This window comes from Poecilia mexicana, unplaced genomic scaffold (genome assembly GCF_051168715.1).
Source record: "Poecilia mexicana isolate PSO_F unplaced genomic scaffold, ASM5116871v1 scaffold_7, whole genome shotgun sequence".
In the NCBI taxonomy this organism is placed as follows: domain Eukaryota; kingdom Metazoa; phylum Chordata; class Actinopteri; order Cyprinodontiformes; family Poeciliidae; genus Poecilia; species Poecilia mexicana.
The window spans coordinates 4,431,093-4,456,975 of record NW_028263376.1 but is presented as its reverse complement, the minus strand read 5'-3'; the positions used below and the strand labels follow the sequence as shown (position 1 = coordinate 4,456,975).

Here is a 25,883-nt window from a genome sequence, read left to right as displayed (position 1 = left end):
ACGAAACTGCTCAATCTCACATGTGATAAATATATGTGTGATGTTTGCTGAAAATAAATTCCTATGAAACACGAGATATTGGTTCCAAATTCAGAAATCAGTCTCTATTGTTCCACAATACAATTCCTTGTACCAACCAATCAATTGAGTATCATAGCCAGTAGACTATGAACATTCTAGAAAATCACTTTCATCTCTCTTGTTATAAGCTCCCCTCAGGTTGGTATAATAGAAGTGCAGTCTGTACAGAATGTCCGTATGGAAACTGTTCAAAACATTTTCCTGTAACTAATAATATAGTTGAACTTCTCAAACACTGCAGGTTTTTTCAACTGCAATGACATATTTCCTTTCAAATTTGAGGAGTTTCACATCCGTACACTACAGTAAATTGCACCACACTGCAATCTCAAGATTCTATTTGTCTGAGTACATCCAAAACCTTTGATGGGGCTGTTTTTACTTCGTCAGCCCTTTTTTTTTTCTGCAGGTCACACAATGTGTCATTTTTGTCTGATTCTTAATGTAATTTGTATTTCTTTTTCATCACTGTTGCTTTTTATTTTTTATCATGTTTGTTTTTTGTTCCTAGTAGAACTTCCTTGTCCATTTTTATACATTCACACCCACACGCAAACACACAGCTCCTCCTTTGTAAGTCTCGTTCTTCGAGTTCCTGTTTTTTTTTTGTTTTTTCTTTTTAACCAATCTCTTTCTTGGTTAAACCTTCCATTTTGATCAATCATTGATGATCCCAGGTGTCCTGAACCCTCGGGGAATATCATGATTGGCTATCCAGTCCTTATGTACACCCCCTTCCTCCCCATCACACACACACCTGCAGGCTCCTTACACCCCCTCCCTTCTTGCTTTTCCAGATCACAGTTAAACCTTATCCTAACCCCTGCCCCAGTTTCTCCCTCTCGCTCCTTGGCTGTTTCTTATCTCAGTCTCCCTCTCTCTACACCCTGGACATCAGTGAGCCAGCTTCAATTAGAGAAGCAGTGGGGTTCCCTAAGCCATTAGCCATATTAGTGTTGGGTCCATGCCTATGCCCCCTCTCGAACAAAGATCTCTGAATGCTTCCTGGTGCAGTTTGGTTTTGGCATTTGTCTAGATTTTGCTGATTTGCAACCACACAACCTCTTAGAGACTCAGAGGTTGTGTAGTTCCGACTTTCTTCTAATCCAGCACTCTTCCCATCTCAAAGAAAGCATTTCACCACAACAGAGCAGACTCTAAGCTTGATGTTCAAGTTGGGACAATATGACAATAAATGTTAGGACAGCTGATTCCCACAATAGGACAATGACTTTGTTGGTCATTGATTGAGAGAGGCGTCAACTTGGGAAAACGAGGCATTTGCTCATTTGATTAATGACATGTAAAATCCTCTCAGTTCCTTCCTGTTATCATATACTTAACCTTTCACAATGAGTCGTTTTTGTCCCCAGATCACAATCACGCACCTCTGTCCTCGAGCGCAGGCAGGCTCCACTCATCAATCATCTTTGATTTTTCTGCCACACATTCAGAAAGCATGGTAATGTCTCTCAAGTATTAGGCATAATGTGTGTACGTACTTGTTTTGTGCGTGTTCCTGAGCAAGATGGAGAAAGCACAGTCTATTAAGCATTTGACAACTGAAGACCTCCCACTCTAAAAGACCCGCTCGGATTGTCCTCTCTCCCAATCCCGGGAAGCTAAGGGGGGGACAAAGGCATGTCTCTGCAGTGGTGGGGGGACTATTTTCTTTCTAATAAAGCTGTCCATCACGTTATGTTGACAGAAGGCCACGATAGCATTCCCACCTGCCCACTCTTCCTAAACAATCTGTTAGAAAGCCAAATCAACTAGACTTTAATTTGTTTGGCATGAAAAAAATACAAATTTCTTTAAAATATCATGAGCTAAGGTATTTTGTGTTTAACATCCCTTTGTGTTTGTAATTACCTTTTTTATTACTGGTCTCTTGAGATAAGGTATTGTTTTTATGAAAACATTTTAAGATTTTTTATTTCAATCAGTTTTGCGTTTTGATCAAGTATAGGCCAGAAAAACAACAAACGGTGTCCTAATTTTTTATTTTAGCTACAAAGCATGCACTAATTTATGCATTGTTAGCTGCTGACTGTTAGCATTTCGTGGTTTTCTTGCAGTGTATAAATTAGGGCTGCTTGGTTATGAAAAATATTGCAATTTTGGTCATTTTAGGTAATGAAGTAATGATTCGAAGTAGTCATTGGGTTTGGTCATTAGGCCATTGGCTCTTCAAGTGTTTTGCACTTGAAGAGCAGTAAATGGTCTCTTGACCATTGAATTTTACCTTTTTTGTTGAATCATCTCTTTGAGTAGCTGGAGAAGTGTGTGCTTAAAGGTGGGAAATTATATAAATTATATAAAGCAATCACAAATATTGTTAGTACAGTACTTCAATGACCATTAAAAAATAAAATATAAAATTGAAAACAATTGCATTTATTACATAAATGAAATTATAACATAAATGTTTAATAGGCCAAAATAATTATGATGTTGAAAAAAACACCGGAAAGAAAAACAACAACAATATTTTCAAAACTATTGCATTATTTTAGGGACGTTTTGGTACCAAGACAGGACAAATCTAACCTGCCATAACTATTTTTGAAATATCTCAGATGTAGAACTTCAAGATAAGTGCTTGAATATTATTTTACCAAATCAAATCTGTTTTAATTTGTATTGTGATACATTACTTCACGTGAAAGGATGTTAAATATTACTGAACTTTTGGAGAAAGAAAAAAATGGCAAGTGCAGAGAAACATGCAACATTTTAACAGCTTGAGGACATTTATGATATTGATGTGCCTCAAAATGAAGATGAGCTTGACACCCTGAGTGTATGGCGTCACATTTCTGCTAAAAACCCAGAAAAGTCTATTGGGCAAGCTTTTATTAATCTCATTTATTAATTGTAAGACCAGTCGAATGTGTGACGTTATGTTTGCACCACCAACCTGAGCGCGCAGTGAGACTGATGTGAACACATCTATGTTTGTGGTCAAAGAATAATGTGGCTTATGTGTTTACATCTTAACCTGTTCTGGCACGCGCTTGTCTCTGTGACTGCGCTTGCAAGCTGATAAAGTTTATGCAAATGAGCCACACAACCTGGCAATCACAGACAGGATTTTAATTCAGATATTGCATTCACTTGGATAAATAGCAGCCCACATCACAAACAGCAAATCACAATACTGGACCAAGTAGCAGATGGTACTAATCAAAAGAATTTAGGGAAACAAAATAAAACATTAAGCAACAAATCCTTGAAATTTGTACCTTTAGAATATTTAGTATCATTGTTCATTTTAGGTAACATGTTTGAATTTATTTTACTTTAACCAACATTACATACCTTGTTTTAAAATCCTATTTAAGATTTTAATGATGTGCACAAAAATTTATAGTATTTGTTGTAATTGTATTTTACTGTGTTTTTAGACAACATTTAAGTATAACGCTGTCTAAAAAAACATAATTACCTGGTCATATTTTATCACAAAAATATGACAGATTAGTGGTAGATGAATTTTGGCAAATTTTCTGGAGGGAGAAAGCTCTGCTTTTTAATTTTTATTTTTTTTAGCTTTTTGGGGGATGGGGGACAAAACCAAAAGCTTGCTTTTCCCAAACTCAGTTTTCTGTTTCCTCAACTAACTATGATTTCCAAATCAATAAGTGTGACATGTCAGATGTGTTATTAAATGAAGTGTTCACTTCATATGTAATCAGTTTCAAATTACACCTGAATCAGATCAACATAACCCAATCTACTGTATGAATTTAGCTGTTGCTTCCAGTGGTTCATGTGTGTAAGAATAGTGTTGAACAACCAGCTGTTAGTCAGTAATGCTAAGATCACATTACCAGGAAGTACCCACCAGCAGCCACCTAATGACTTAAAAAAAATCTGTAAGAGCATGGAGGGTGATTGTGAAAGAAATGGGGATTAGGAACGCCTGTCACTGCTCCGTTTTTTAAAGCTTCAGTGGTTTTATGTCAGCATGGGCACCCTGGCTGCAGATAAAACACATCCGGGATGAAAGTAGGCAGCCTCGGCACATCCAAGTGACCGGCCAAGCTTGTGAAATATTAATGCAGGGCTTTGTTATATTGTTTTCTCAGTGCTTCAACTGTCAGATAGCACCACTCTCTAGAACCAAGATGCTGGGGAAAAAAAGAAAAGAAAAAGAGGTTGGGGTTTTTCACAAATTTCTCGACACAGATTTAGAGAAACTAGTGTGAAATTAAAATGAACCCAGCTCTTTTATCAGGCTGCCATTGAGATTAGACGTTTGTGTCAGCACCTCAACTTTGTTAAATGGAAACACTGCTTATGATAATTAAACACATCTTCTGTTTTGGGAGGAAGAAAGTACATTATTTCACATCCAGAGTTTTATACACCAGAACATCACCTTGGTGACCGGAATATAAAAAAATGTTTAATTTGGAGGTACCAAACCAAATAATGTTTTGGCTCTGATGCATAAAAAATATTGAACTAAAAGAGGGTGTATTTTCTTCTTAAATGATTGTCATTCTCGTTTTCATTAATGCTATTTCACATTTAGAGTTTTATAATTTCATAAAGTTTATGGTGTTCTGTTAACAGCTCACTCCAATGGTGTTTTCACACCTGATAGTCTGGTAGACTCTGTTAGATTGGGGACCAAAAATGCAATATTGTTGCATTTTCAGATGCATTGTGTCAAAAAACTCAAACACTTTGAAAAACGCCTCGCCAAACCCCTGTCACCTCTGGGGGCACTGCACCAATAACCACTGAAGGAAATTACATGAAAACCTCTGAAGAAGACATAAACACAACTTGTTTTTCACAAAATTAAAACAAATATGGAGTGGGGTCAGATTTTAGCGGATGTAGGATTTCACTTTTGTCTTTGGTAAAGGACCTTGAGTCATTTCTCCCACTGGCACTAGACTTTGCATTTGTTTCAGTTGTATTTACCCAGAATGTTCTGGGCTATTTTCTACTTCCTTCTTTTGGAGAGGTCTATGGTCTACTTGGTGTTCACATATGCATGCAAATAGTGCCAGAGTTCACTTCAACCAAACAGGCTAAGTTTGTAGGCGGACAGAGTTTGACTGCACATTCACCCCTCCCCAAAGGAGCCAGACTTTCTAGGCAAGCAAACCAAAGTTTGATTAAAGTGGACTAAACAGGGCTGGTGTGAATGCACCCATAACTGTATTGAGTTGAAGTTGTATAATACATTTCTTTGGTCAGGGAACTTGGCGTGGTGATAAATGCTGCTGCTGGACAACAGCAGCACAGAATCCCTGTCTAAACATTCAGAAAATGCACGGCATCTAGAGAGGCGCCTTGGATACCAGGCATGGGGACAGAGAGAGGGAGAGACGACCAAGAGGAGGTTATGCTGAGATGGGTGAGACAGAAGGGGACGCTGGGCTGTCTCCACTTAGCATGTTATGAGTCAGGGTTTGCCAGGGGTCACGAGCCCCATGAATAAAACAAATCATATTCTCACACTCCAGTGTTTCAACAGCCAGCAATGGGTTCCTCTGGGAATAGATGAAGGGCTCTTTATTCTTGTTCAGGACCCTTCTGAGAAAACACACTGCATGATTCATAGTGATAAAAGTTCTAAAACTGGTGTCTGGAAAGCAGAAAGCATCCTCCAGCCTCGGTGCAGGCTTATTGCTGTTTTCGTTAGATTCTGGTTTATTGCCGCAGAAATTGTCTGGAAACAGCTTTTTTCCATTTCAGTTCTGCTCTTTAATCTAATATCCTGGCTGAAAATTGTATTTAACGTTCCCAGATGTCTCTAAAGTAAGGCTGAAAGGATTATTTTTTTTTTTATCATTACAAACAAAAAGCCACCGAGCAACATCACTGGCCTTTCAGTGAGGCAGAGGCGCTCAAGCGTCCATAGACAGTGTGACAAACTGATTCAAATGCCCACTGATTGGGAAAGCTGGACCACAACTCTATTCACAGGACTGAAGCACGTCGTCACAACAACGAAGGACGACAAAGGACTTTCTCAGTCTATTGAGCGCTGTGAAAGAAAAGGCAGCCGTGTGTGTGTGTGTGTGTGTGTGTGTGTGTGTGTGTGTGTGTGTGTGCAGACTCAGCTCAGTTGGGAGGTGGCTGTACAAGCAGTAGGTGGTAATGTATGCAGGCCAGCCACAAACACATGAATGCACATGCTCGTCTCACCCCACCTCCTTGTTAGTATTCTGCCACACAATGACTCTGGCAGCGCGTGCTTGATGACATCATGTTTCATACCAGCATATGGTCAGCCTGAATTTAAACCGTCAGACTGGCACAGAGATACCACTTGAGCTGGACTTGTTCTGAATTTAAATGCCTTTGACTTGGCTTAAGCCTTCTAGCTTTAGCTTAATAAAATACATTCTGTGGTCTTATCTGCTGTTGTTCGTTGCTCCCTGTGTGTCAAGACCTCTCATATCTGTCATAATAGATGTATTAGACCACTTTTCATATTTATCATTTAATTTCTTGTGCTAAATCAGCAATACCAGATCAGATCTTTATTCATGCAGCCTTCTCCATTGTCAAGTCTCACTCTGTTCTTTGTGTTCTTGGGCAAGACACTTCATTCGCCATAACTGGTGGTAATGGGCTTGGTAGCACTGGTGCAAGACACCGTTGCTCCTGTCCGCTCTGGCTACTATCTAGTAGCTTGCCACCATCACGGTGAGTAATTGACTGTAGTGTAAAGTGCTTTGGGGTTCTATGAACTTGATAAAGCACTGTACAAGTACAGGACACTTACCATATGTGGGTGTGAACATGAGAATGTGGGTGGGCCGTGACCATCAGGAGCTCTAGTTGACGCTGCGATGTCATCTTGTGCAGGAGACGTTGGTCCCTAACTGTTCGTTTCCTATGGAACTTGCGCAATGAGGCGACAATCTCGTGCCCTGCTCCAGCCAAGCGTCTGGCAAAATTTGCACATGTGAATTTTTGAGCTCGTGCACATAGATGTGCACATGTGGGCTAGCAACGCAACACAAGAAAGTTGGAATGTTCAACTTTTGCTGCTGTCGGCAGCACGTTTGGTGTAGAGCTATTAGTTAAGTTAGCCAAAGTTAGCCATTTTGTTAGCCATCAGTGGGGTTTATAAAATAAAGTGAGAGGAAGCTACTTACCATACCATACCAACTTTATTTATAAAGTACTTTAAAACAACCACACCTGATACAAAGTGCTGTACATTAAAACACAACATAACAATAAAAAAAAATAAAGAAAATAAAAACGCTTACAGTTTAAAAACAAACATAGAATTTAAAACTACATCCTGCTGGAGTTGAAAGCCAAGTAAAATAGATGGGTTTTAAGACGAGCTTTAAAAGTGGACAGTGAAGGGGCCTCTCTAACGTACAAAGGCAAGTCCTTCCATAACTTGGGGTCCATGACAGAGAAAGCCCTGTCCCCCCTGAGCTTCCTTCTGGATCTTGGTGCCTCCAAGAGCAGCTGATCTGCTGAGCTGAGAGACCGATAGGGTATGTGGGGGTGAAGAAGCTCAGAGAGGTAAGCCAGGGCAAGATTATGCAGTGATTTATAAACGAACATAAGAATTTTAAAATTAATCCTAAAATATACAGGCAGCCAGTGAAGTCAGGCCAGGACAAGGGTCACATGTTCTCTCTTTCGAGTTACTTAAAAGGATATGTCCAGACATGCCGTCCCAGGCTGTGAGAATGAAAGAGCATGCATAGTACATCAGCATTGGTCAGTTAAATGTGAAATAAATGTATTTACAATCTTTATCTTGCAGAATCTTTTGCATGTCACAAAACAGAGGAAAAAAACAATGAAAAGCAATTTTTTTTTCTAGAAGGCTACATTTGTACTTTGTCATTCAACCCTTGGGTATTCTGATGTTGTCATCCTAAGTTGGGCTCCCCGACAGGCCTGAGAACTGAAGTCTGTAATTGTGGCATGATTTATTGGCTCCTCCTTGCTCTGCTGTTGTCTTCCTCTGTCAACAGGATCTTTTTTAATCTGACCTCCACCCTTCTAACATTCTCTCTTACGTTGTTAAGTGAAAACACAAAAAAACAAGCGAGGCTGAGTTCAAGGGACATTTAATCAGCATTATGTGTTGCCAATTTTCAGTGCAGCCTGTGGACCATCGCTGCAATAAGTTCAATGGAGCCTCAGCTGCTTCTGTCAGTCATACTTCTTGCTCTTTCTTTCTCATTAAGTCACCACCACCTTTCTTATTGATGCTGTTTGATCCTTCTGCCTGTTGAATGTTGAATTACTGCACCATCAGCTCCTGTCCATCATATCTGCATGACGGGTCACCCTGTCTGGAGTATTGCATTTTGTATTATTATTCTACATCATCAAATGTTTTCTAAATGCGCTCAGATGTCATGTCAGGAAATGCGGGGTCCAGGTAGGATAGACTGGGTTAGGTTGTTTTCATACAAGTGGTACAGAATGGTTGCAGCTGAAAATAACAGGAATAAGTTCTGTTTTAATGTGGCTTCAACACATTTAGGAAGCTAAGATAAATAAAGGCCAGAGAAAAATACTTCTGATTTGAAATGTACAGTTGATGTGTAAAGGTGAGCAAACATGTCCACCGTTTCAGAAGGAATGCTCATACTGCACATAAGCACATGTAACACAGCATTACTTCAAATATCTGCTGATACCTGAGAAATGAAAATGTTTATTTTATTATTGGGGCCTTAATGTGAGCGAAATTGGTTCAAGAAACAGTGGAGGAGACGAGTAACATGGGACACAATGCAGTACGGTGGCTCAGAAGGGTCAACAAAATGCAAAAGCCATGACACAACAACAAAAAAACCACAAAGGAAGTGATGCTAAAACAGCTAATCCATCTAAAACCTGATAATTTATTTATTTATTTTCCTTAACATACCAGTTGATCTGTGTTTCTACTATATTTTTATATTTATTGAGATATTTGCTTTTATTTCACTCAATTATTTGACTTGCCTTTGAAAGTTGCCATTTTTAAAATGTCATTGTGCTTTTAATGCACAATGACAATGGAAGAGATTCTTATTCTGAAAGTTGCTAGCATAGCTTCCATTTTAGCATAATTTCTGATTTAACATGGTCAGCTTTAGCATACAATTCCTGACTAACTTTCTGGCATAACTTCCATTGTGCTTTTTTGTTATTGTGTTGGCATTTGCATTTTGTTGACCCTTCTGAGGGTCAACATAACATACATATACATTACACATTACACATTTTCTTCAGAAGAAGGAAATGTATAATGTTAGCAGCACACAGTAATATCAATCAACTTGTCATATTGTATTTAACGGATTTCTTAAATGTAGCAAATATTTCTAGTTAAAAAGTGACTAAAATCCACTTCTTGTGTTGTTTATTGAGCATGTTACTGATTCATAATTTTGTTTCCCATGGGAACTTTAAACTTGATATTTGCCCATATTTCAAAATGTTTTGACACCACTGGAATAAACATTAAAAATGTTTACAAGGATAACATTAGTTGGTTTGTTAATTGACTTAATTTAAGTCATGTTAATTTATCATGACCACTTACATGTTTGTCACAAACTTTTGTTTTTTGAGGATCTGAGTGTATAATTGTTAACAAGAAAACGTCAGGATACATTGTTGATTCTGTTGTGAAGAAGTGTAAAGCTGAGTTAGAGTATAAAACGATATTCAAACACCATTCTGATTGTATATCATAGACTCTAACTGTGCTATGTTTAAAGCTGCTAATGCATTGTGGCTTCTTGCTTCCTTAGGGCTGTGTTCAGATAATCTCTGTTCTATGATTGACTGTTTAATTATTTATTGCCGCTCCTCGCTTTGAGGATCCATAAAACTACTGTTAGCAGGGCCTTGTTTCCTCCTTTTCACTCTAACACGTTGATGAAGTGCTTGCAATGTCAGGAGTGGCCTTTTTGGCATTCGCTGATGGTCCACTTTGTTAAACTGCTGCGGTGAATGATCGTCATTTATAGACTTGGAGATAATGGCAGCTCATTAGTAATGGATTATAAGGAATTAAACCCCCTACGGCTTTTACAGTGGATCCTGGAGTAGCACGGGACGTGTTGGAGCAAGCAGGGGAGGCCCAACACCTGCTTTCCCAATGAAGGCACCGCTGCCCTCAGGGTGAATGGATCCTGTCATAAAACGGCCTGAGCTGAGCGTATGTGTGGGCGTTTGCACATGATAGATGCCTATGTGTAGTCTTTCTTTTTCATTTTAAGGGAAGTAGCTTTTATCCTGTGTCCGTTTACTGCAGCCACTTGGTCGGAGAGCTGTGAAAGGGACACTATTCAACCCCCCCCTACCCAGCAGACAGAGAACCCCTTCAACACACCGGAGGGACACACACACACACACAGAGAGAGAGACCCTCTGTGTCTGCATGTGAACTAAAGGATAGAGAGATGCCCATTGACCCCAATGAAGCCAACGGAAATGGAGAAAGGCCAACCCCGTACATCTGCCTCTCATAATGTTAGTGATCTGAACATACTGATCTGAAAGTCATTCTGCAACACACAAACTCAGGTGTAGTGGACAGTCTGGATTAATGTCAGTTCAATTACTTGACTTGTATTTTAACACCTCAGTGGTGAAAGTTGATTATGAGCAATGTATTCATATTCCTTCAACTGTTTCACAACAAGGTTTCCCCCAGAAAACCTGCTTAGCTCAGTGGTAGGGGATGCTAAGGCAGGCTGTGAATTTTGAAAGAGGTCAAGTTATAGTTTGCCGCAAGTCGTATAGAGGAGACGGTAAAACTTGCTGAAAAAGGTACGGCTATGTGGGGTGATGGTGGCAGCAATGGTAGGAGCTTGTTTCATAATCGGGGAGTTGCCGGTTTGAATATCTGTTTGAAGTATGGCAGCTGTGGCTGCATTGTAGTAGCTTACTGCCATCAGTGTGACTGGTTGAAGTGCTTTGGGGTCCTCTGGACTTGATGAAGCACTGTACAGAGAATTTACCATGCTGCATTTCAGTTAAAGCACACCACTGACATGGTGGTTGAAACATCATGCTGTACTTTCATGTGAAATGGATCTTCTCTATCTCTGCAAAGATCTGAAAATTCGCTTCTGTTGCCGTTTGCTCCATTGTGAGAAGGAGGGCAGATTGACAGGCCCACACGCCAGGTCACATGGTCACATCGGCATCTGTTTGGTTAGCAATAGTCATCCCTCTGTTGCCATCTTGGCATCTTTTTTGCTATATTTAGCAACTTTTCAGACAAAAAAATTGGCATCCGGAGGTCAGACTTTGTAATAATTGTGATCAGAGAGAACTGCAAGCTGTTGACCTTTAAAATTTTGTTAGTACTATTTGTAACTTAATTTTTCTTGTGTTGTATGATATTTTGGGCCTTTTAAATACATTAACTGCATTTTCTTGATTACTATTCATGTGGAAGAGTGCAGTTTGCATTCTGTGGGAAGACTTTTAAGAAAACCTCCTCTGGCAATCTTAATCCAGTTGGAATGACTTGGAGCAAAAGACTTGGTGTCTAAATGTACAACGCTGGTGGAAAGTAGCCCAAAGGTTTGCTGCACTTGCACTTCACAATTATGATGTGATGGCCCACCACATTGAATTTCCATTAATTACATTGAGACACTTCAGGCTGAGGCAGAAAGTAGCCCATTCGTTCCAGATACCAGTTTGGTATTAATTTCATGGTGCCAATTTTTCTGTCCTCAAGTTTGGTGACAAAATGAAATTATAGAGCATCAGTTCAGATCCTGCTCACTTAAACAAGCAAATTGCAATCCATTTCTGCTAATGGAACCACACTTCCCACAACTGTGGTCTGCTACAGCCAAACTAATTTCTTTCTCTTCCTTTTGACATTTAACTCTAGCTTGATCATTTCTGCCACGAGCCCTCTGTAGTTTGGAATGACGGTGGCAACATTTGAGCAATTGCCAATAACTGGAGAACCCTTAATAGATGGAGACAATATGTTAGCATGTTTGCTGCGTCATATGAGATGTTTGACGATTGAAACTTCCTGTTTTAATTACAGAATGAAGAAAATTTGGCCCTGCCAGCTCCTAGTTTGCATTTTGCCATGAAAGCTTTTGCACTTCATGCTGAGTAAAGCAGTTCACTTCAGGCTGAGGGTTTTAGGGTGTGAGCATGAAAAACTACGTAGTTCAGCAAGCTCTTTCTAAGTGTGCCAAAACTCTTGGGGGATATGATAAAATACTTTCTGATCACAGGAACCTTTTTTTCCTCTTTGTCTTTCTGTTTCCAACATTTAGAAATGTGGTTAGTTTTTTTGTTTTTTTTAAACTGCATTAATTTTATACGCTGATGAACAGTAACATACATGTTTTCTGCCACTGTATGATGATTAACTGTGAATCATTAAATTGCCCAGCTATTTAAGTATGCCTAAAATCTCTTACTCCACTTTGTAAAGTGATCCGGTACTGAAATTCCATGAAATAGTTCCTTTGATCATTAAATATATTGAAGCTTTTTTTTCAGCCTTGATCTGCCAAATATCTTGCTGTCATGCAGCCTGAATAAACCACGTCAAGACAGCCGTACCATTTCCTGCACAAATGTGTGCACAATTTTTTCTGTATTCTAATGTCCAAACAACACAAACTTGCAATTATGCTTTTTCCATCAAATAAATTCAATTAAATTCACACTTCAGTAACCCACTTGGATAAACATGTTCATGTAATAAGTCATTAAAAATTATGGTGGCGATGAATGTAAACACATGAGATCCGTTCATGTTTCAGTCACGGCGCTGGTGTTCATCTATTCCCCATCAGGGGAGATGCCAGCAACTTACACGTTTCAGCAGCAAGCCTCTTGTACTTGGGAGTGGAGCTTTTGGGAAATCGTTGTCTGCGTTGAATTGCTATAGACTCAACACTTTCAAATGACTAACTATATTGTTGATGAGACTTCTGGTGTAGCTACACAATGTCCAAGGAGATCAGGACCTACAAATAAGCACTTTACTACTGTTTGCAAACTAGCATGACTCGCATGGTGCAATAAGTGTTTCCATTTCAGTTTTGCAAAATACACAAATTTTGATACAACTAAAAAAAACACCTCTTCCGAGCACAAACACTTATTTTTTTTTATCAAAGAACATGTTTTTTTTTTTAATTACTTTGTTTCCATTAAACAAACTTATTTTTGTAATTCCAGTTTGTACAATTTTATAGTCAATTGACACATTACTGTTCCTTTGTTGAAGCCTCCCACTGTTAAGTTCTTCACTCAGTAGTAGCTGAACAACAAAGACTGTTGTTGTTGTGACCTTGTGGCACAAACTAAAAATTTGCAGATTCCAGTCACCAGATGATTATTGGTCGATCTCTTATAAAAATGGGATGAAGGTCAGAAACAGAAGGTTCTAGCGAGAAACCTCTAGGTCTTACATTTTCTATTAAATTCCAAACTACTACATCTATTAAGGAACCTTTCCAACACATTTGTATGCTAAAATTGTTGATTAATTCTATTTACTAATTAACAACTTGATTTTTTTGTCATTATGATTACTGCAACATCATTTCCTGTTAAGCTGACCAAGACATAAACAATCAGAATCAGAAGAATTTTATTGTCATTGTCAGAAAGACAACGATATTGCAGTTCCAGTAGCATAGGATTTTACATTCTTGTATAATTATGAACCGATTCCATCAGTTTGTAAGTCATTGCGTGTCTTGGCACCTACATTTCTAACAGATTAGTTGAGCTTTATTCAAGCAGGCAGCATTTTAATTCTTTTGATCAAGCCATCTTATCTGTTCCAGTTCCAACTTAAAGCCCAGTCGTTATGAGGCTTTCCCACAGTTTAGAAAACAGACCTTCTACCTCAGTTTTCATTTCCTGAATTTATTTATAGATGGCGATTATTCCCAGCGGACATTCTCTCCTCTAAATTATGATTGTTTTTTATTTTTGCACATATTACTTGTATCCATTTGCTTTTGACTGATAATTGTTGAGTTTTTCTTCCATTAGTCTTCCTTGGCAATGTTTTTCCCAGGCTTTGGCATTAAGAAGACTTGGCCAGCACTACAACTCCAGCTTTTCGGTGACTGGGTCATGAGCATCACCCAAACTCAAATGTCAGTACTTTTCACATCCCTCCATTAAAACAAATCCGAGTGTTTGCAGGCAAATGCAAGGGCCTGCTCTGTGCGTTCTCACTGCTTGTTGCTATTGGCCCCGCTGCTCTCACCCTCTTTACTGTACTGTTTGGATGGGATCCACGGATGCTACTGTTGCAAAGCCCGGGGCCTACAGCCTAAGGCGAGGTGTGGGCCGAAACAGCTTTCATAGAACAATGCTCGGTGGCTCCGGGCCCAAAGTCCCCCACTGTCCCGAGGCTGTTGACCTCACATATTTCATGGGGTCTTTGGTGCTCGGTGGGCTGTCACAGCTCATTAGAGGCTTTAGAAATGAACTTCCACAGCAGCCTCTGAAGGTGCGCAGTAAACATAGAGTGAGCTGGAAAAGAGGTCTGCACATGTTCTTATTGTCAGTGTCAAAAAGTATCTTAAATTTTATATAATTTATAATTTGGTTTGGTATAAACCAAATTTCTTAAGGTTTATACTTTTTTATGACACACTTTAATGTTTGAGGTTCATTTTTATTTAGACAGGGATAACCAGATTAAAAACAAAATGAAACATTCAAATGATGATTTGATTTATTAAGGGGGGAAAAAAGCTGTGAAAAAAACCAGTGGTTATTCGCATTGAAAGGAGTTGGAAGCCCCTTTGGTGCCTCCATTTGCGGGTTCTCCAGGAGACCAAGGGAAAGACCCTACACATTGCAGAGCAACCATTGGCAGCAATGATTGCCACAAAGCTTTTGTGATCAGATTGAAAGTGACAATGTCACTCCAAAACCTTTAAGTTTTTTTTCCCACTTTAGGCCACTTTAGAGATGGCCTGGTAAAATCCAGCTCCTTATACGTATGTGCCAGCTCAACCGAGAAGGAAGCTGCACTATAAATTGTGTGCATTGTACACAACTATTCTCCACTGTGAAGAGAGAACTTCCAAGCTGAATGACATCTTTGATAAAATGTCTTTTCATTCTTCTTGCTCCAACCTTACTTGCTCAATATTTGGAAGAGTAGCCAACACAGACTGGGTTGCTATTGATAAACTCCAATGACATGCAAACTACAATTCTAAAATTGTGGTTTGCGTGTTTGATTATGTCGATTCTAAATCAATGTAATCATTCACAACTCCTTCTTCTGTTTGCTGACTGGCCCAGATAAAATTCTGCCAGAGAAATCGAACTAAATGGGAGAAATCCCAGACAGAGCACTGAAAAGAGATGAGAATTGAGCTTAATTAGATAGGAAGGCAATATCCAGGCTAATTCAGAGGTAAACTTGCTGTTGTACTTAAGATCATTGCCCTGCTGCATAAGACAAATATGCTAGAACATGAAGTCACAAACTGATGTATTTATTGGTAGAAATTACAATTCATGGTTCCATAAAGAACATCAAGTCTTCCAGTAACTGAAGCTCTGAATCAGGACCAGGCCTTCACATTATCACCACCATGTTTGACTCCCTCTGTTTTATGTCAACCACATCCAAGAACGTTTATCATTGCTTCACATGGCTCTTGATACAGTTCGCTGGATTCCCAAAACCTTAGAAATAGTTTCTTGACTGATAAATGTCGGACTGTTTCCTATCTCTTCTACTTTTATTCTGGATTATAGGTTGAGGTGTTGCTTTTTGAACCCTTTCAGCTGTCACTTCTCTAGAGTTGATGATTTTTTCACATCAAGAACTGCTTTTTCAGACCCTGTTCGGGACAGAGGAAATCCCTCATCAGTTCTAATGCGCATGTTTCCTCCATATTTTAGATGGGACTCTCCTTTCCCTTCCCAACCAGAGGTTATTTTTAGCTTGTGGGTCTGTCACCGTGGCGTGACACACCGCATACCACATACAACAGATGAACTATGAGAATTGTTTACAGACAGCATGTGAGAAACTACTCCTCTGCTTTTCTACAGGGTGGTGCTGGTATTCTGCTTCAGAACATAACACTGCTAGATAAAGAAGAAGCATTCATAACATGCAACAGATGGGCACAGTAGAGCTGTGATAGCACAGTTCAGAGCGGTTGTGTTGATGATTGAAGGGCCGTTAAAGAGTTGTCAACATCAGCTGCAATATCCCAGGGCGGACTTCCCATTTTGTCTTTTTTTTTATGGACCAGCTGTATTTGTTCCATGCTGCAGTCAGACAGTCTGATGTCATGATTGCTCATTGGTAAGAGGAAGTTCCCATGGCATCAGGGATCGCTGTAGGCTATAAATATGTTGGCCGGTCAAAGAGCAGGTGATGTACGCCTGCCCAGAGTAGCAGAGAGAATTTATCTAAAGCTGTTCCCATGTTCTGCTGCAGAGGTGGGGTTACGATTGAAAGTTGCTGGAAATTATATATATATAAAAAATCCTGAGTCTTTTAAAAGAAAGTGTGCTGTTGATATCAGTGTCTTTGCAACTTTTAAGTGAGAGCACAACAATGTAAGTGGAAGTGGAAGGAGCTATTCAGTGAAGGTGTCAGGAGGCGAAGAGCACCACTGAAGGACCTGAGGGAATTTCCAACGTGTTTTGGTTGTGTTCTACATGTGACAACAATCTTCTGGATTCTACATATGTCTGGACTAAGAGTAGGGTTGCAAAACATGCCTCACTAATATCCCCCATAATTTTTTGTGAGAATGTAGTATTGAACCAACCAGACATTTTTTTGGCCATGATTATGAAATGCTGGCACAAAATCAACATCAACAGACATTCAAAAAAAAAAAGAAAAAAAAAAACAGATAGTAGCAGCAATGCCATATTTTTTTAACTGGAGGACAGAGATAACGACTTGAGTTTGAAACTCCGAGTTGCAAAAATAAAATGGTTCCGACTAGACCTGGACATCAAGGCTGGGAGTCCAGTCTTATTACCAGTCTTTATATTATGCAAAAAGATAAAGACCCCTGATTCCCAAATTTGGAATGCACAGTATGATTTTGTCAAAGTGAAGTCTGGATCACAGAGGGCAGTCCAGTTGGTTTCAGATGTTCTGTTAAAATATTTGCAAAACTTTGTCGATATTCCGGTAATGTTGAAAAAACCCAATTTTACAATTGTGGTGTTTCCATTAAATAAAGAACACACTTAACTGGAATAAGATTGTTCACATGATAACTCATTAAAAAACATGCAGCGGCTTCATCCTCCCAGCACTGACTTTTGTCTTTCCTGTCAGTAGGAAAGTCTGGTAGTTTGATCATGTGACTTGTGTGATGCAAAAACATTCCACTGAAATTTTGCAAAATACACAAATTTTGATACGGGTGAAAAACCACCTCATCCTAGCCCAAAACCTTTTTATCAAAAAATGTGTTTTTCAAAATTGGTGTCTCCATTAAGCTAAGCTATTTTCATAATTCCAATTTGGACAGTTGTATGGCCAATGGAACCACAGCTAGTTTGTGATTTAATTTGGCAAAATTAATGTAAGATATTATTCTGAGCTCCTGATATTCAGGTTAGTGTTTTCAGCTAGACACCCTGTTGTATTTATAGCCCCTTCCAGATTGTAGTTCTGCAATAAACATGCAACCACAAACCCTCCATTACAGATCATTCTATCCTTTCACATCACACACAGAGTGATCCTCCCAGATTACAGACCTGTGTGCTGGGATTACAGAACTAAAGGGGCGTAACCTCCATTAAGCAGAATCATCCGAAGGAATTGAGATAAAATGTGTGGGAACCCTCCACAGATCTAAGCTTTATGTCTGCTCCTAATGCAGCCTGTTCAAATGCATTTGGTGAAGGCAAAGTTGTTGCATACTTTTATCTGCATTGGATTCTGTATAGCAACTTATTTTCCCAGATCAGATGGTCACTTGGAGTCGGATGGACATCCAGTCAGTCCGGTTTGACTCATGGTGATGCAGCTGTCTCATCGCTATGTCTCAGTTTACCATTATACCTCTACATTTCTACGCGTTTTATCCAGTCCAATGAAGGTGTTGGTGAATTACTTATTTTTAAAGGAAAAATGAAACTGAATATCATCAGTGAAACAGTGAAACTGGATATTATACTTTGTAATGTTTTCTTTATTTCAAATGAAATTGTTTGAACATTGTTCATAAAGCAAACATAAACCTGTGACTCAAATCTAACAAGAATTTGTTCAAACTGTTGGGATTAAAAACAGAAATGTCAGGCGTCTGCCTTGATGGCACATAAAACTGGTGGTGTTGTAAACCACTACATTAGTAATAGAGTATTTTGTCAATTATTCTGACTGCTTTGAGTAATCAAAAAACAAATACATTGGTAAATACTACCATAACAGCAGTATTGACATTGGATATAAATATCAGCAAAAATTTTCATATCTGTGGACCCCTAATAGTTACTTTTCTGTATCTGAGAAAAATAACCCGTAACAATAGCGACTAATTTTTTAAGTTAACTTGGACAAAGCTTACATAAAATTTGAAATTATATTCAACTTAATAATAAAAATAAAAAATCAGCAGGCTGGCAAAATACCTAAAAATAAAATATGTATACACTTCAATTTTTAGTTTATGTATTCATCTTCAGGTAATTGAATAGATGAAGTCTCTATTTTGCACAGCCATTTATAGCTTTTGTGTTGATGTGAGCAATCAGATCTTTGAAATACAGATGTACATGATCTATGTATGCACCACCTCTCGCTCCACCACCCTTTTGTTGCAACCGGTATGGGAGTGAATTTATTTTCCAGTTCAACTTACACTTGTGTTAAGCATCAGCTACAGCAAACTGCTGTGTTCCCTCTATTTGCATGAATCCCTGCTGCAGCCATGTACATACACCCGCTGCGCACTTTGCCACTGTTCGCTCCAAACCAGCCGTTAGACAGCAGCCCTACAATAGTCAGTATAAGAATGAATGCCTTTTGGGCCCTTGAGAAACTATGAAAACACTGACATGTCTTAGTTTTTTTTAGTTTTTTTTATGTGTATTTAAATCCAGACAGAATGTGAAAAGTGGTTACGCCCTTGGAAAAGAGATGTTTCGTCCAACTACGCTATGCTAATTGCACTTAGCATTCACCCATAACCCACTGGCTCAAGTGAGAGCACTGTGCAACACAAATAGTCCTTTGACCAGAACATAAAGCAAAGCATAATTTAAAGAAGCTTTAAGGCAGATCATTTGCCTCGAGAAATTTTAATAATCAGGTACTCACATCATTAGATGAATTGTTACAGCTCTTCATGACACCTAGGATTGTTTTCTTTGTTTTTTTTAATGTGTTTTTTATGTATTCAACAGACCTATCTACTGTCTGAGTACAGGCTGAATAACCTCTGATTCACCCACTCATCCAGCAAATTCACAACTCTCCTCCTCAGAAAGTGGGTGTGGATGTTATGTCTTATAATACTTCTTATTGTGCTCATGAATAAGTAAAGAGGAGGCAAGAGATGCACTCATCTGACACATGCAGCTGCTCCTGTAAGGTGCCTGCTTTTGTATGAACAGAGCCCCCCTCTTATCTCTGTCCTGATTGCAGCCATGGGGGGTAGACACTTAGGTGAGACACTACTACAACCCTAATGTCATTGCAATCTATTTGCACCTTGAGCAATTGCTGCACAATAATACAGTTTTCTTAATATCACAGCCTCTCAGGGCCGTAGATTTGCTCTCTCTGTTATTATGCAGAGTGCTGAGGTGTAAGTAATGCTTGCTAGTGCTCATCAAAGTGTCATTCATGTCCACGGTTTGATGTGCGTTCATTCCACACTTACTTATTGCACTGACCTTTCCCACTGAGGTCAGTGAAGGGTCTGACAATTCTGTTCAATAATTAAGGAGCTTCTCTCTAATGCAGAAGCTCTCTGTGTCCACAAACCACTTTCCTCAGAGGTGTTGAGTGATGGCTGTTGAAACGGGAAATGAGAGCTGATGTTTTGAACGCCTCATGTAAGGGATGCGGTGATTGCAGGGGTCCTGAAAACACTTGATTTTAACAGTGACACTTGGAACGGAGTCAAACAAAACGGCTACTGGAAGCATTGTAGCTTTACCACGACTATCAAACATACACACGCCCTGGTTTGAATTCCCAGGGTTTTGTGATTAAACAAAATGAGACCATGGAAGATTATTTCAAAGCTGTTCCCTCAAATATCATTGATCCTGTTCAACTCAAGTGGAAAAACCAACTAATCCCTTAATTACACACATTTAAGCTAAATGTTTGTTGAAACACTATTTGATTTCAGTCTTTTCTTGATCCATCAGTATGCCGCAGATTGACTCTGCCTTGTAAAAGTTCTCCACATCTAATGGATTAGACATGCAGACTGGCAAAGTGACACAAGAAAGTTAAAAAATGTTCAACTTTTATCACTGATATCTATCTCATCCCATTAAAGGCAACTATTATTGTTATTGACTAGTATTTAAAAAAAAAAAGCAATGGTTGGCACATTTATGCTAATGCACTAATAGCAGAGCTAATTCTTCTGTTGGCGCTTTAGCATTTTTGCAAACTTTGAAAATATTTAGTGCCCATAAATTCAGTTTTACGAATAAATTCTGAAGCCCTGATTTATTTGACTGTTTTGTTAGCTTTTTGGTTGGGACTTTTGGTTATCTACTGTTAAGAATTAAGTAATTAGATGTTCATCTTCAATGTCTTACTTTGTAGTGGGTGTAGATTGTTTACATAGTAGTTTCCTCTCCTCACCATATACTGTGTTGAAACATGATGGGTATCAGCATAGCTTTAGCATTAGCTTCTACTAAGTACTTTGTTGGTGCAGTCCTTTAGAGTTAGCAGAACTAATATATATTAGTGCTTAATATACACTAGATGAGACTGTTTACCAGTCTCATCTTTATGAATATGTGTCTTTGTTATTTAAGTATTAAATAACAATATATTAAGGATTAAGTTCAGCTGTGATGCTCTCAATCTTCATGGCTCTGCACTTATATGTAGAATAAGACCCAGACAATTTCTCTCTGGAATTGGTTATTACTAAAATATTACAGTGTTCCATTAAAATACTTTAAATGAACAAACTCCTTAAGCTAACAACATACAGTTATGAGCTGTGAATTTTGAGAATCGGTCATTTTAAGGAATTTTGAATGAGTCAAAATCAGTTTTTAACTAATCAATATTAGTTGCACCAAATTATTTTGTGAATTACTCACACAGGGGCACCAAATCATGTAACAATAAAATATGAAATAACTAATAAGATTATGTATAGTAATATCACAGGTCAGTATGAATAAAGACCAAGTATTATATTGAAGAATTTGAACTAAGGCCAGATTTGCTTTAAGCTAATTTAGATTAGTTTAAGATAAGTGTTTGTCCTCCCCAATCCAGTCCATAAAGGCTATAGAAATGGAGAAAGTTCTGGGCATAACCCCAGAGTTTTGCTAAAGTATGATGTCATGTTCTCACGCTGTGAGATACTCCTACTGGAGCTGAGACTGGGTTAGTGCAGTGCATTCTGGGATTAAGAGTTTTAATGCCAGTCTCTTTATTATTTGTATGTATTAGTCATTCACTGCTTGGTGCCCAACAACTTCACAAGTATGTGCTTATCTATGTCCCAATCCTAGTAAAATGCTTTCTGAATATTGGATGCAGAAAATTTAACATATAGGTGTCTAAAACTAAATAAAAGCTTGTATTTGCACTTTTTGAATCTGCTATTGCACATAAAACATCCTCTAAACTTTTTTCTTTTTATTTTCCAACAGATTATTTGCCATGCTACATGGGAGCGCTTTAAACTCTTGCCTGGTTGTCTTCCTCCTACTCTTCACCTCTGTCACTGCCCATGCTCACTCCTACCCTCGGTTTTCACGCAATGACACAGAGTTCCAGCACCTGGTGCTGCACCCGAACCCCGGAGTGGGGACGGTGTACCTGGGAGCCAAGAATCGCCTCTTCCAGCTGGATGGCTCAGACGGACTCTTGCTGGAGCAAGAGGAGACCAATGGTCCAGTGATCGACAGCAAAGACTGCCTTCCTCCTATCACAGAAAGCAACTGCCCCCATTCTGAAAGCACCGACAACCACAACAAGCTGCTCCTGGTGGACCCAAAGGCATCGGAGCTGATCATCTGCGGCAGCGTCCATCAGGGGACATGCCAAAAGCGAAGCTTGGCATCCATCAAGGAAGTTCTCTTCTCCACTGATAACCCTGTGGAGACACAGTATGTCGTCGCTAATGATCCATCAGTGTCAACTGTTGGGTTGGTAGTCACAATTCCTGGCGGGAATAGGACGGTGATGTACGTGGGCCGGGGCTACACCGCCAGCCACCCACCCATCTCCACCCGCCACCTTTCGTCACTGCCCGCGTTTTCCTATGAGGAGACCGCCAAGCTGGCCGTAGCCGGGCGCCTGTCAGAGTACGACCACAACTTCATAACCGCTTTCACACGCCGCTCTTATGTGTACTTCCTGTTCTACCGCCGAGACATCAAATCATCAACAAGGGACTACCAGACTTATGTCGCCAGGGTGTGCCTAGAAGACACCTCCTATTATTCATATGTAGAAATTCCCCTTGTCTGCCAATCTCCGTTCTCTCCTTCCACAATCTTTAATGTGCTTCAGGCAGCCCAGGTACTTGACTTAAACCTTATTAGATGAGCTGTTGTACTGTTTGCATCATTGGCATGCTTCATTCCTTAGAAGGTTGCTGTTGTACTGCCTTAAGTGTTTTTCACCACGCCTTTGTTGAAACAGGTGGGCAAAGGCGCGGGCCAGCAAGGTGAAGATCTGCTAGGCGTCTTCTCCGCCCGCACTGGCTCAATAAACACACCACTGGATGCCTCGGCACTTTGCGTCTTCCCTCTGGATGAGGTCGACAGGCACATTGACTCCACACGTGACCTCTGCTACACCCGAGATGGGTTGGTTGAGAATCAAGATGAGGTGGCCTATATAGAGTATGAGGTGAAGTCCAGCTGTGCCAACCTCCCTCCGGTAAGAATGCAAGAGGAAAACGTTTTGGGCGTCGAACAGAAATCCAGATGTTGAAGCTAGAAAGTAAACATTTCAGAGCTGTGGGGTTTTGGAAGCACTGCTTCCCTCAGAGAGGACAGAGAGGTTTCTACTACTACATATTTGATACAGTCATGGTCAGACACTTCTTCATCCCTTCCTTCCCTTCTTTCTTTCTTCTTTCCTTTTTTCTTTTCTCCCTTCATTGTTTTCCTCCTACTTTCCGTCCTTTCCCTTCTTCCTTCCATCCCTGAAACTGTGTATGTCTCCTTCCTTCCTTCCTTCCTTCCTTCCTTACTTCCCTTCTTTCTTTTCTTTGTTTTGTTCTTTCTCTCTCCCTCTAAAACTTTGCATGTTTCAGTGTCTGGGGAAACAATGACTGGTTCTGAATACATCAGGAGGATATTGAAATGGTGAAAGCAGACTAACATTAAAGTAGTACAGTTAAGGACTCTTTTACAGAGTCAGGTTTGTGGAAGTTTGAAGAATTCTGTCAAACTGATGCCAAAAGCTTTTTAAAGGCTCCAAAACCACACATATGAGGTGCAACCTCCCAAGGGACATTGAACCAAATGTTAACCAGATGGTGTGTGTACTTCAGCCCGAGTGTGCTTTGAGTCTTAAGTGCTAGAAAATTTCTAAAAATAATTCCAGATATATTCTTTTTGTTTATGGTGCCCTGCAAAAACAATGTTACAAACAAATCATTAAAAATCCAAAGTTATGCCAACCATGCTCATGATCAATGTATGCAAGATCTCATATGCCTGCATTATTAGCAGACATACAGGTTTTACATTAGAAGCATTACAGCTGTATATCATGAGCATTATGGCTGAACCTTAACTGTATCGACTCCCTTGTCTTAAGTGTTTGGCGTAAGGTAAAACAAATGGATCGCAGAGCAAAGCAACGAGGAGTGACTGCACGATTAGGACGAGTGGATGGAAGACCGGTAATGATGCCCCAGTTTCACCCAGCTGCAGCTGTGCAGAAAAGACCCTTCCTTCGGTCCCGTCAGCCCTCACAACCATTTAATGGGATCATTAGAGATGAATAAAGAAAACCAAAGTGGAATCATGCGTTCTGCTGCCTTGATAAGCTCTGACAAACAAAGATAGAAGGACAGAGATGGAGACTTAAACATGGGGAACGGACAAACTGTAGCACAAGAAGCTGATGGGAGGGAAAATAGAGCAGACAGGACGGTGAAAGGGAGGGAATCATGAGCATACTCTTCTTCTCTAACAATGATAAGCCTACTTATTTTATATAAAGCATAAAAGCTAAAATAAGTGCTCACTCTCTTCCTTTTTTGCTTCTTCGTCAATTATTTGAAGTTGTGGCTTTTCTTTCCGAGCAGGATAAAAATTGTTACTTTACATAACAAGGCGCTTCCTAACCACTGCACTTTAATCTGTGGTATGATCCTGTTATAATGAATTAAGAGAATACAGAGGCTCTGCTGTATTATTAGGGAAATAGCCTTTGATTTTCTAAAGGGTTGCAGACACAGTTTTGTGGACAGTTCATTGTTCTGACACAGAAAAATCAAACTTTTAATTTGGTCAAAGGTTCATCTTATAAAAAATGAAGATAAACCATTTTAAGTTGACATGTTATCTATTTAAGTCCAAAGTTATTTTATCATGCCAAGTAGTTGATTTGAGTGTTGACAGGAAAACAAAAAACACATTTCTGGTCTTCTATTACCAATATAAACATGTGGAGTTTGCTAAACCTGCCTGGGATTTTTGCTGGAACAATGCACTTAGCTCAAATGAGGCTCTTGCATATATTGCCTTGCATTCTGGGATATAAAAACACTTTGCGTGAGAGTAAACATGGGGAAAAGAAGACGATTTTGTGGAACGTCAAGTCCTGTTTCTGTCTTGTTTTGATGCACAATCATTTTGAATAGTACATGTAGACTTGGATTAGTGGTGTGGAATCCAGTGTCCTACTCTATCATATAATCAGGTATGCTACTTTTTGGTGAAATCACCATTGTGTTTTATTGTTTATGTTTCATAGAAATAAATAACTGATTATATGGGAATTAAATTCCAATACTCTGATTGACCCAGAGTAATATTTATTAACAGAATTGATCCAAAAATATGTCTGGTGTTAGTCTGAGAATCCTTTGTACTACTTATGTATTTCCACAGTGTCGATTGACATTCTTTTTTGTTTATCTACATGGGGACTAGTGTTGAGTATAAATAAATACTAAACGCTACATTTATAGCTCTAACTAGTTTGGATGTACATCCCCAGAAGGGCCTTCAGCAACATCGAGCAATTTAAAAGACAACAAAAGAACATAGCAAAATATAATGTCATACATAACATAAATCCTACCATTAATTTAAAACGGACGACAATGAAAAAGGAGCCATGACGGAGCCATCGTGAGCTGACTGTCAACCATGACTGGAAGCCTGTTCTTCTTTAAGAAACTCCTACAGTCTTAATCTAAAAAAGTTCCCGTCTGGAATCGGCTTCCAAGTCCTCAGGTTATGAATTCCACATAGTGATGAGTCGCACAGACAAAGCTGTTTGACCAAAAGAGGTTTTGCGAAAAGCTACCTTGAAGATGAAGTTGTTTCTGGATGCACCACAAGCTCCTAAGTCTTCAGATCTAAGAGGAACCCCAATGACACCGATCACCTGAGGATGAATGATACATTACAATATTTTACAGTGCTGTCGA

At 39.3% G+C, this 25,883-nt stretch overlaps 1 protein-coding gene across 1 annotated transcript in view; it reads left to right on the top strand.

Annotated features, from left to right (window-relative positions):
- Positions 1-16,005: 16,005 nt before the first annotated feature.
- Positions 16,006-25,883, top strand: part of LOC106915444 (plexin-B1-like) — a 45,212-nt gene continuing 35,334 nt past the window's right edge. The window contains exons 1-3 of the mRNA XM_088006893.1: positions 16,006-16,447; positions 21,913-22,786; positions 22,910-23,149. Coding sequence (XP_087863019.1) covers positions 16,395-16,447; positions 21,913-22,786; positions 22,910-23,149 — 1,167 coding nt within the window. The 5' untranslated portion in view covers positions 16,006-16,394. The remainder of the gene's footprint in view (positions 16,448-21,912; positions 22,787-22,909; positions 23,150-25,883) is intronic.